The following is a 12484-nucleotide window of genomic DNA, read 5'->3' as shown; positions in this document are numbered from 1 at the left end:
ACGTCAACTCGTATATGTACAAAAATCTTTAATGAACAACATAAACATGAACAAACGTTCACTAACACGTTACCGAACGTTCACGAACACAATTGAATGAACGAGACCTCTGATCGTGTTCGTTCATTTAACTAATCGAACGAAATTTCTTATTCATGTTTGTTCGTTTACTAAATGAACGGACGTAAACGAACTTCCCGCCGAACGGTTCACGGATTGTTCGCCGAACGTTAGGTTCGTTTGTTGCCCTAAAAGTGGCAGTTAGCTTACAAAAGACCCGACTCACATCTTCGTTAATAGTAATATAGGTGATTTGTAGGGATGTAAACGAACCAAATGAGCTTGTTCATGAACTGTTCATGAACGCTTAACGAACGATATTTTTGTTCGTATTCTTTCATTAAGGAAATGAAGGTGTTCATGAACTGTTCATGAACACTTACCAAACACAAAGATTTCAAACAAATGTTCATGAACACAGACAACATTTATGAACACAAATGAATAAACAAACATATATTCATTTTAGTATAAAATATGCCTTTTTCATCATAAAAGTTATGAAGAAAACACCAAAAAAAAATAATCAAACATTTAACATAATTATCGGAACATAGTTGAAATCATCATAACACAAAATTAAGAAGTTTGTCAAGTTTTAACACAAACTAAAATTGAAATAGTCAAAGTCAAAATGAGGGATATTTATATAGTATAACTAGGGTTTCAAATTTTTAAAAACTAAAAACAAAACAAAGATACAACATATAAAAACCTTTAAATGATTGAACACAACTTAAATTGAGGAATACAAGGGTAAAAATAAAGGGGTAAAGTCTAACTATTGACCGGGCAAAGGTGTAAGTATTGTTTTAAAGACAAATTTACCCCTAAAAAATAGTTAAGATGTATTGTAACACAAATAAATATATTTGTAATTCTTAATTTTTAAGATGCATGAATCTATATCTATTCTATACTATATAATAAAAGAAAACACTTTGGAGACACATGTCACTCATTGGAGCCATCTATTTTTTAGCCTATTAAAATTAAATAATTATTTAAAATTAAATAATTATTTATGAGATATACGTAGAGATATACTATTTAATATATATAATTATGAGATATACGTAGAGATATAGTATAGATTAAAAACTTATTTAGAAAATATACTATTAATATTAAATTATTATTTTTATAATAATATATTTCCTGATATATAGGAATAGGTTACATGCCACTCATTGAAACCATCTATTTTTTAGCCTATTAAAATTAAATAATTATTTAAAATTAAATAATTATTTATGAGATATACGTAGAGATATACTATTTAATATATATAATTATGAGATATACGTAGAGATATAGTATAGATTAAAAAGTTATTTAGAAAATATACTATTAATATTAAATTATTATTTTTATAATAATATATTTCCTTAGATATAGGAATAGGTTACATTATAGTTTTATTATATCGTAGAGAGATTTTATTTTAATATTTACGTTTATACTTTTACATCCAAATTTAGGTAACATATTTAAATTGTCTATGACTCTTTATAATCAGTAATATGTTTTAAATATATTTAACTCTTTACAATCAGTAAATGTTTTAAATATATTTATTTTAAATAAAATATTATATATTTTTTAAATATGTTTTATAAAAATAAGAATATGACTTAAGATATAATTTTAAGGAGAGAAAAATTATTATTATTTAATAGGAGAGAAAATGCAGGAAATCAAAATCTGAAATTAATCAGAACTCAACTCGTGTATTACACGAGGTTTTTTAAAGATATAAGTTTTTATTATTTACTATATAAAATTACATTTATTCAACCCGTGTAACACACGGGGTTTTTTAAGATACAACTTTTTTTTTATCATTTACTATACAAAATTACATTTATCCAACCCGTGTAATACATGAGGTATTTAAAAATATAATTTTTTATTATATGATATATAAATTCAACCCGTGTAATACACGGGGTTTTTTAAAGATATAACTTTTTTTTTATAAATTACTATACAAATTTACATTTATACAACCTGTGTAATACATGAGTTTTTAAAAATATAACTTTTTAGTTATTTGATATATAAAATTAGATTTATTCAACCCGTACAATACACCGGGTTTTTTAAATATACAAATATTTTATTATTTAGTATTTTTTTTCATTATTTGATGTATAAAATTATATTTATTCAACCTGTACAACAATACAACGGGTTTTTAAAGATATAACTTTTTGTTTTTTAGTATATAAAATTATATGTATTCAATCCATGTAATAAACAAAGTTTTTAAAGATATATTATTTTATTATTTAGTATATAAATTCACATTTATTCAGCCCGTGTAATACACGGGGTTCTAATCTAGTTATGATATATGCAACAAGGTCACCCCACGTTCACCATGCACTCTAGAATGAAACTGTTTATTTATTTTCTTTTGTTATTCCTACCATTTGTAGGTCAGTGGGTCCATGATTATGTTAGTTATTTCATTATCTTTGTTTGTAAGCTTTTATAAGATGGCAAGTCTTTTCCAAAAATTTTCAATTTCTCTCAAATTTCTTATCCCTTTGGATCAATTGGATTACAATTCGGTTTGTAACATATTATAGTCGTGAGGATAGAAGCATGCCTCTAAAATATTTCAATACGTTAGTTCAAAATGAATTTAATCTTGCCTTTATCATTTTTATTAAATAAGAGGTTACTTACATATCTATTTTTATGCATATTATACAAACAGGGGAAGGTTCTATGCAGAACACTAAATATTGCGAGAACACGTAGAACACAATGAATCGTCTATTTTTTTCAATCTTAACAACCTAAAAAATAAATGAAAATTTTACAAATGTAAAATTTATTGTTTCTTGCACTTGAATTGAAAACAAAATATGAAAATTTTTTACTTTTCTTATAACCTACACATATGTAGGTTATGCGTATGTTAAATAAACATGTATGTAAGCTATGTGTAGGTAAAAAATATATGGTTTTTTATGTATGTATAATACACATATGAATGTAAGAAATATAAAAATTAAAAAATATGAACTTTAAATCCAAAAATTTAGTGTTTTAGGATTGTTATTTTTGTTCTTGCAATAATTAGTGTTCTGTAATGATCTTCATCCTATACAAATATGTATTATAGTTGTGAGTTTAGAAGTATTTCTCTAAAAGCTTTCGATACATAAGTTAAAAATAAATTCGTATACAGTCATTACAGTCTCTTTTTCTGTTTTTTCTATTGATTCTCACATGATCAGTAGTAATATTGTTGTGTAACCAAAAATGTTATAAACTGTTAACCAATTTCACCCAACTTAGATATTATAATCTGCTAATAATTATTTTATAAAAATGTTATGTTAAAGATATAAAGATACTTCAAAACCGGACACAACAGGCCCTGGTTTGGTCCAGCTGGCTTTGCTGGTTCAAACTGAAAACATGTTTTTGCACATTCAGGTTAGCTGGAGTTGGTAACAAAACAAAACACTTGGTACAAGTCGAAATAGATCCGGGAAATTGATTCGACAACATCATTTTGTCTTTGTTTCTTGGATATAAAAGATAACTAATGCAGCAAATATGTTTATGAAAAAAATCGTATTAAAATACTGACCAATATAAAAGCACTTTTAACTTTACCAGAATTATTGTTCACTGGTTTATAAAATTTTACTAGGAAAATACATGAATATTAGAAGAAAGCAAAAGAATACAAAATGACCTGATGTTTATTGTCATAAATTAATGAGTGCGTACAAACGAAAAGCGCAAATTATCCCCTCCACCTGTATCGCTTTCATTCTACACCACCTCGATACGTATTCAAAGATACCTTCTTTCCTATGCTCTTTACGTATTTCTGTCTGTTTTCTTTCTTCATTTTGCTTATCTACCGCTGATGTGGCTGCATAAAACATTTTTTTTACTATTAAACCCCTCCATAATAATAGAAGATGCTGTTAAGAGTCCTAGCACCTCTTCGGTCTTCGGTAGAATTCTTCATCCAGTCAAAAATAAATTAATAAAAAAAATAACATGACAGGAGAGAAGGTTTTTGTGTGAAACAAGTATAAATAGAAACTAAGGTGTTGTCTGTTTTTTAAGAGGTAAAATGTCTGCGGTCTGCGAACCACATGTGCAGACATATATAGAAGAAGATGTGGACCAAACCTCTGCAGTGTATGTAGACTTCTAAAATAAATTGGTGGTGGTGTACGACAGTAGTGGTGGGTTGTGATGGTGGTGGTGGTCTTTAACCGTCCTGCAGACCTTAGAGGATCTTAGAAGTGGTTTTTGATAAAACGCCTTAGGAAAAACAAACAGTCTGCATATGACAATGTATGTGCATGGTCTGCGTGGCGCAGACAGAAGAGCTTGCGCAAATCTTTTTTAGAAAACAAACACCACCTAAGTCTTGACCTCTTCGGACCCAAACCAAAATGACCCATTCTGACCCGATCCCATGGTTTTAAAAAACGGTTGAGGCGTGCACCTCGCGGCGCGCCTCAAGGCGAAACGGCCAAAAAACGATTCTGAGCCACAGGGGGTTTATACTGTATGTGCGCCTCAGAGGGGGCTGAGGCGCTAAAAGGTTGCGCCTCAGGTGCGCCTTAGGGGTTTTTGATATTTGTTTTTGATGTTTTCGAGTTTTTGTGTCAATTTCAAACAATTTGTCTTTTTTATGTGTGTTTTTGATTATTTTGATGATGAATTTAGTTAGTATTACCATCTTTATAAGATATATAATATTTATATTTATTTTTTAACTCCGCCTCGGGCTTACGCCTAGGTTCGCCTTACGCCTCGGTTCGCCTCGAGGCTTACGCCTTGTGAGGCGAAGGGAAAACACCTCGAAACTTGTTTCCGTTTTTTTAAACCAAGCCCGATCCCGTCTTGACCCGGACCAAAATAACCCTATTCTAAATCGACCCGCTGTGACCCAAACCAGTTGTAGCTTGAACCCATTCTGACCCGGCATGCCGCCCGACCTGAACTGCCCTTTTGCCATAACAATTAAATAGAACGACCAGAATGGGAACAACCGAACAAGAATGACATTTTTACAAGATTTTGATTCATCTCTAAATCAGTTGCCTTCTTATATACTGCATTTTGTAACTTCCATGCCGAAGCGGGTCAACGAGCAAAATGCCCATGTATGCACTTGTATTATATTTTATGCGAGTAATATAAAATTACCCTACAATGTTGTTGAAGAGTTAAAAGACTTAAAAGTAACTAAAAATAGAGTTAATAATAGAACGAATACCTCGTTCTGAATAGGGCAGGTGATCAGTAAGATTTAGCAAATATTGCAACTTCGTCAGCTGGACTACCAGTCATCAGGCACTTTTTCGGCCCTTGAGGTTGGTCGAAAGGAAAACATCTAATTGTTGCTCCGGTTTCTTCTTTCACCTTCAATTCATCTTCATCACTTCAAAAACCGTAAGAAAGCGGTCAGATGAGGAAGAAATAAAGTAAAAGTGCATTCACAAAGTTAAAAGAGTAAGCAAATTGTATGTTTGGACAATTGTAGTATGAAAGCTAACAACATACCTTCCGACCCATGGACCCCTGGCCCATTTTCCTTGTGATATCGCCTCTTTGAGTTCATCGTATGAGCTCACATCCACAATATTGCTGAAATAAAATCAATACTCGTTAGACTTAATACCCTTTGTTTCTTAATAAATATTTAAAAAAAAAAACAATGCAAAACAAATCAGATTTGGTCCTCTGAAAAGTGAAAACTCTGCAAATGTTGGAAACTTTATATTAGAGTAAAATGCCATTTTGGTCTCTGAGGTTTGACCAGTTTTGCGACTTTCGTCCAAAGGTTTGTTTTTTCGCATCTGGATCCGAAAGGTTTGAAATTTTTGCCATCTTCATTCGGCTCGTTGACTCCATCCATTTTTCTCCGTTAAGTCGGTAGTATTTGACTATTTCCGTCTTTTTTGTTAACTTAACGGGCAATTCGGTCTTTTTCACTTTATGTAAAAAGACCGAATACCCCTTAAAAGAACCAAATTGCCCTTTAAGTTAACAAAAAAGATGGAAATACCCCTGACATAACAGAGAAAATGGATGGAGTTAACAAGCCAGATGAAAATGGCAAGATTTCAAACCTTTTGGATCCAGATGCGGAAAAACAAACATTTAGACGAAAGTCACAAATTTGGCCAAACCTCAAGGATGAAAATGGCATTTTACTCTTTATATTAACAATAGTAATAGGAAAGGTAAAATCATTCATGGCCTCTTGTTTGCGATGGGAAGCAAGATAGTAAATTACGATATTGCCCATAAGCTGTATACCTATCTCGAAAAGCTATAGCTTTATCCAAAAGGGATGATTGGATTTCATCCAACTTTTCTTTGATATAGGGTACAAGAACCGACGGTTCCATGGATATTCCAAAAACCTTTCCTGGTTTTCCGGGAATATCTCTTCTAGATATGACCACACTCCCGCTTGAAACATCTCGTGGACCAATTTCAATTCTTAGCGGCACACCCTGCACAAGTAAACTAACCTCAAAATTACTTATAAAATAAGAAATACGAAAAATAAAATTTACCTTGAGACTGTGTTTAATACGTTACCTTCATTTCCCAGAAATTAAATTTCCATCCAGGAGTTCTTTGATCGGAATCATCTAGCTTTACTTTAATCCCGGAACCGTGAAGAACATCTTTGACCGACAATGCAGCATCGAGAACCTCATTTTTCTCATTAGCCTTCTTCCATATTGGTACAATCACCACCTTAAAAGTATTTAATATAAATTATTAAAAACACGCGTATGGAAAAACACTGATAAGGGCTTTAGATTAAAGAACAACACCTGTACAGAAGCGAGTCTTGGGGGAAGCATTAATCCAGCATCATCACCATGGGTCATGATGATACCACCAACAAATCGAGTACTTATTGCCCAAGAAGTTTGCCACACATGCTGCCTTTGACCATTTTCATCAGCAAACTGTATGGAATAGGTTTTAAGCTATGAAGTTAACAGTTGTCAGGTGGTAACGCAAAAAAAAAAATGATTCTTAATAAGATATTGGATTCTATGTAAGTCTGTTGTTATAGCGGTCCAAAATCAAATACTGATCAAGGGACGATATTTGTGATATAGGTTATTGTGGTTGGACATCGGTGATATATCATGTAGAATTTACATATATATATATATAATATACAGGGTGGGGTTCTAGAGTAAACATTAGTGTATTTGTGAACTGAATGAACAAATCTTGGCCATTGATTTACACTTGTGTATTGATAATCAAGGGCTAGGATTAGTTCACACAGTTCACTATCAAGGGGGTTGTTCACAAATGAACCTAACCCTATATATACATATATAAAACGTAGAACATATATAATATTAACAGTAATATCAAAAATCAAGGCTCAAAAGTGCCGATATTAGAAACATGGTCTAAACATAAGCCATGAAATCTTTCTCCGAGTCCACATCAACCAATGCATCTAAAATAACGGTCAATATCGGTCAAATAGCAGTCAATAGCGCCGTTTTCCACTATTTGACACCGCTATTTTGGAAGGCCCGATAATCGCTATCCCACTGCTATTGAGTATTGACTACTGAAGGGGTATGGTCCCAAAAAGCCGCGCAAACCTTCGCTAAGGTTGCGCGCGAGACCATACTCCTTATTTCAGTAAACTTACTACTAAGACCCTCGCGCGGCCCACACCACATTCTGATCTATCCCGCGCGAGGCACAGCCCACAAGAAGCTCAGATATCAGCATTTAGCATAAAATAATGGAACAAATGAGCATACTAACCCGCGCGGGTTAGTTTGGTGCCCAACAAGAACCACACAGTAGTGAAGCGCAACGCTACCTACAGGGGTACACAAGGTACAAGTGGCAGTAAAAGGAGCCAATGAGCGTCCAGCAGGCTCTGGTCAATCGTGCGCCACGATCGTCTGACGAGAAGTACACAAGGACGCCTACGTGGCACCAATCAGAGGACGGAGACAACTGTCCCACGATCTCCACTTGTCTGCTGATGGCAGAAGGACAACAAGGCCGACAACAATGACACGTGGCTCCAATCAAGGTGCGCCAGCACCAAGGAACTTCTAGAAGCCACTAAACGGTCGACGCCAGCGAGACAAAGAGCATATCCGATATGTTGTCCGTTTCCGGCCCAAGGCCCATCAGCCCATAACCTCTTACACCTCTCCGGCTATAAATAGGGACCTCATCCCACAGGTTAAACATTCTATTCCCTCTACTCTCACCCTTAGCACTTAATTATTCCCAAAGCAGTCGCTTATTCTCACGCCGGAGCCTGGTTAAGAGGGAAACCCCCACATTCCCCTCTTAACGAGTAACGGTGTTCTGTTTTGCAGGATCGAACCATCAGGTCGGAGCTCAAATATCCATAAGAAGATTAACCATTATGATAGAAACATAAACCAAACCGATTAGTAACCTTAATCAGTTCAGTGTTTCTTCAACTACTTAGCATGAATTAGATTAGAAAGAAACCTGTGTTCCAAAAGCACGTGAAAAATTTTGTCCTAAATTGTGACTGGTTCCAGCCTGCAAGGCTTTACGATCACCCATCATAGCTTCAATCGTATAAGTTCTATCTGCTCCCGCAAACGTCTCTACCCTCGATTTTCGACCTGGAATAACAGGTATTGCAGCTTGCTCATAAGCAAACTTTGTATAGACATCAATCATTTGCATTGCCTGCAAATGAGAAGCACAAACCCGTTAGATAGAACAAAAAGTAGCGTCTTTTACACTTTTACACATAAGAGATATACAAAATTACAAACCTCCTTTTCGGCTTCCTCTAGAGTAGCGTGTGCGGTATGCCCTTCTTGCCATAGAAACTCGAGAGTCCTAATAAAGGGCTTTGTGCGCATCTCCCATCTTGTGACATTTGCCCACTATTAATAATCATTAGAAGCAATAAATACAAAGTGCCACGAATATAAACATGACATCCATATATATTATAGGAAAAATTACAAGTTTTGTCCTTTATCTTTATACCAGTATACCACTTTTCAGGCGGTGTCCTTTACTAGGTATTTTGTTGCAAGTTTAGTCCTTTACACCCAACCCAGTTAAAAAACCCTGTTAATTGTTGACAGTCGGTGTCCTTTACTAGGTATTTTGTTGCAAGTTTAGTCCTTTACCTAGGTATTTTGTTGCAAGTTTAGTCTTTTACACCCAACAATTAACAGGGTTTTTTAACTGGGTTGGGTGTAAAGGACTAAACTTGCAACAAAATACCTAGTAAAGGACACCGCCTGTCAACATTCGTTAAAAATGACATCGCCTGAAAAGTGGCATAAAGACAAAGGACAAAATTTGTAATTTTTTCTATATTATAAAAGAAAACAGGGACACAATGTCATTTATTGGAGTAATAATCAACTTTTTAGTTTTCCCGCCTCTCTCTCCTACTTAATTATGGATACACATTTTTTTAATTAAAGAGAGTTATTATATCATTAACCAAATGAATTTAATATGAAATTAATTATTACAATAAACTTATATTTTTACTTAAAATCTTCTACAAGTTCATAGTTATGTTGGTTATAATAATTAAAAAAAACGAAGAATAATGATAATAATTGTTTTTAAGATTGATTTCTAGAAATTTTCAAGTATTTAATGTGGTTGGATGGTAAGAATAGTAAAAATACAATATGTTAAACAATAAAAATAGGTGGTACTAAAAAATCAAACTTAATATCCAGTTGAAAGAAATAATGTTTTTAAAACTAACTTAACTAAATTTATAACTGCCACGTCAATGTTCATATTTTAAATACATATCTTAGCGACTGTATATATTAACAAATTACATTATATTTTATTCTATTAGTATAATACACAAGTTTATTCAACCGTGCAATGCATATGTTTTTTTTAATATACCTTTTTCTATTACTAATTGCATAACATTAAATTTATAAACACGTCACGAGATTGTAACCTAGTGAATAAATAAACTAAAAGCAAACCTGGTTGATCATAAGGGGAAGATCACGATAACTTTGAATCCACTGAGTAAACATGTGGTTAACGATGGTTTCACTAGTGGGTCGAACCTGCAAGAGCCTCACAAATTGCAAGAATCAAAGTCACACTCGGGCCGTAATTATCCAACTTAAAATCAACATTCATAAAATTTCATTTTTATCCAACAGTCCAGATCTATGCAGTTAACGTGGTAAAAAATCGTTGAGATATCGGTTATCATGGTGGGATATCGGTAATTTTAATATCATGCAGAATTTATAAATATAGCAATTTAACACTAGCAATTCAGTATACTCTCTTACCACTAACAAATTAACCTTTTGCAACTTGCAAAACACTAACAACTGTAGCAAGTACGAACTGATGAAGACTTAAAACACTAACAATTAACAATTAACAATTACGACTTAAAACACTAATAGCAGCAATAAGAAGAAATGGTAGAACTAAGAAGAAAGGTACTGATATCGGGAAAATCGATGATATATCAGTCAAATATCGGTCAATATCGCCGGTAATATCAGTACCAATATTTGACACCGATATCTTACAAAGGGACCGATAACCGGTATATCGGCAATATATCAGTCAAATATCGTTCAATATCGCCGATAATATCAGGACCAATATTTGATACCGATATCTTACAAAGGGACCGATAACCGATATATCGGTGATAAATCACCGATATTAACTGCATAGGTCCAGATATTAGTATACTAGAAAACAATATGAAATGAGGGTAAGTGTATATTAAGAGTTGTAGAGTAACTACCTACCACAAGTTTTTCTTCGAGTTCTTTCCCACCTCCAACAGTCACAAGAGCCAGTTCTGGACTAAAACCCTCAACATGGCTGGCTTCTTTCTCTATAAACGAATACGGTATAAACTGCGGCCGATCACAATCACAATCACTTAATCAAACATAACAAATAAGTAATTTCCATATCTGGTTCAGTAGATTAATACCTGTGGAAAATACATGTTACTATGTCCTGTCTCTTTGAATTTAATGTTCAAATAATCCTGCAAACAGATAGAACATTCAGTACATTCCAAATTGCTTAATTAATAGCCAGATATGTTCAAGTTAGGGTTAAAAAAAAGTTTGAAATTGCCTGAATAGCTTCCCAAATAGCATAACCGTAGGGTCGAATAACCATAGTACCACGAACAGGACCATAATCAGCTAACTCAGCCATGGAAATAACATCCAGATACCACGCATTGAAATCCTGAGAGCGAGGCGTTATGCCTCCTTGCTCCTGAACCACCGGAGGAAGCTTCTGCTTCGATTCAGCAACCTCTGTGGCTTTTGCGAATACTAGCTGGCTGCTGCTGCGGCGACGCGGGAACAAGGATGAGCGAGCCGATGATGAGACGGTGAAGATGGATGTGAGTGAGGGAAGCCGCAGAGCCCCCATTTTTGTGTACAGGGTATCTCAAGGGATGATGAGGGCTTGAGATGATTTTGGATATGTATGTATGTATGTATGTTTACTTCACTGTGCCCCCGTATTATGAAAACTATTCACATTTATGTGTCTAGGGGAAACTCCAGAATTACTTGTGTTCGGTTTGAGGAAAAGCGTAGTCTAAAAATAAGTTTGTGTAATAATAGAGCCAAAACCCGAATATTACTTATCAAGCTCGAGGTGGCTTGCAAGCCTGCTCATTTTTAAAGAAACATAATCTATTTGAATTTATACAACACGTACATAAAAATAAGCACGTAAAAAATATTATAAAGTTTTTAAAAAACTAAGAATTGTATTTGCTAATGCTAAATATTGAAGAGTAAAGGTTAAAAAAATACTAAGAAAAAAAAGTGGCCCACTTAAAGTTTGTGTACATGTATTGTAAGTATAAACAATTTTAGAATAATTTATATTTCTTGTTATTCAAAACATATTATGTTAAATGACAAATTTTTTATATTTTTTAACAGTTTAAATTACACTAAAGTCGTACTTGACGAGGTTCGAACCATTGATTTAAAAAAGGACAACACCTTAACTCCAATAAGAAAGCAAAACCTTAAATCGTGGCTTTGCCAATTGGACCAACTCAACACTCTCAGTGGATTATTTCATGATTACATGTTAAATTTGATTACCAAAATTATTTATCAAAGAGTTAGTTGTCGTTTCCGTTCCTATAGTTTGTCTAATTATGTCAGTTCAGACTAAATTTTAAATTTGTACAATTTTCGTCCATGACATTCTTGAAACAGGATAGTTCTGTAAAAAAAACATGAGTTAACTATCATTTTCGTCCCTGTGGTTTGTCTAATTATTCGATTCAACCTTACTTTTTTGGATGTAACTGGCATGTTTCAAGAATGTTAAGGACGAAAATGGTACAAATTTAAAATTTGGTCTG

The 12484-nt window shown here is 33.5% G+C and overlaps 1 protein-coding gene across 2 annotated transcripts; it reads right to left on the bottom strand.

The window, feature by feature from the left end:
- Positions 1–3673: 3673 nt before the first annotated feature.
- On the bottom strand, positions 3674–11619 carry LOC110937560 (proline--tRNA ligase, chloroplastic/mitochondrial). Of its 2 annotated transcripts, none has more exons than XM_035988688.1 (12): positions 11221–11619; positions 11072–11128; positions 10881–10991; positions 10083–10169; positions 8880–8993; positions 8584–8790; positions 6903–7040; positions 6661–6822; positions 6373–6572; positions 5614–5697; positions 5327–5491; positions 3674–4054 (listed from the first exon to the last, which is right to left on the bottom strand). In XM_035988688.1, exons 1-11 carry the CDS (start codon positions 11524–11526, stop codon positions 5350–5352), a joined length of 1608 nt encoding a protein of 535 aa, XP_035844581.1. In that variant the 5' UTR covers positions 11527–11619; the 3' UTR covers positions 3674–4054; positions 5327–5349. The 2 variants fall into 2 exon arrangements, with proteins under 2 accessions (XP_035844581.1, XP_022035688.1); XM_022179996.2 differs by having other exon boundaries at positions 3674–3961.
- Between the last annotated feature and the right edge of the window lie 865 nt (positions 11620–12484).

This window comes from Helianthus annuus, chromosome 4 (genome assembly GCF_002127325.2).
Source record: "Helianthus annuus cultivar XRQ/B chromosome 4, HanXRQr2.0-SUNRISE, whole genome shotgun sequence".
Lineage (NCBI taxonomy): Eukaryota > Viridiplantae > Streptophyta > Magnoliopsida > Asterales > Asteraceae > Helianthus > Helianthus annuus.
Note: the sequence above shows the minus strand (reverse complement) of the source record. Positions and strands in the feature narration are given on the sequence as shown.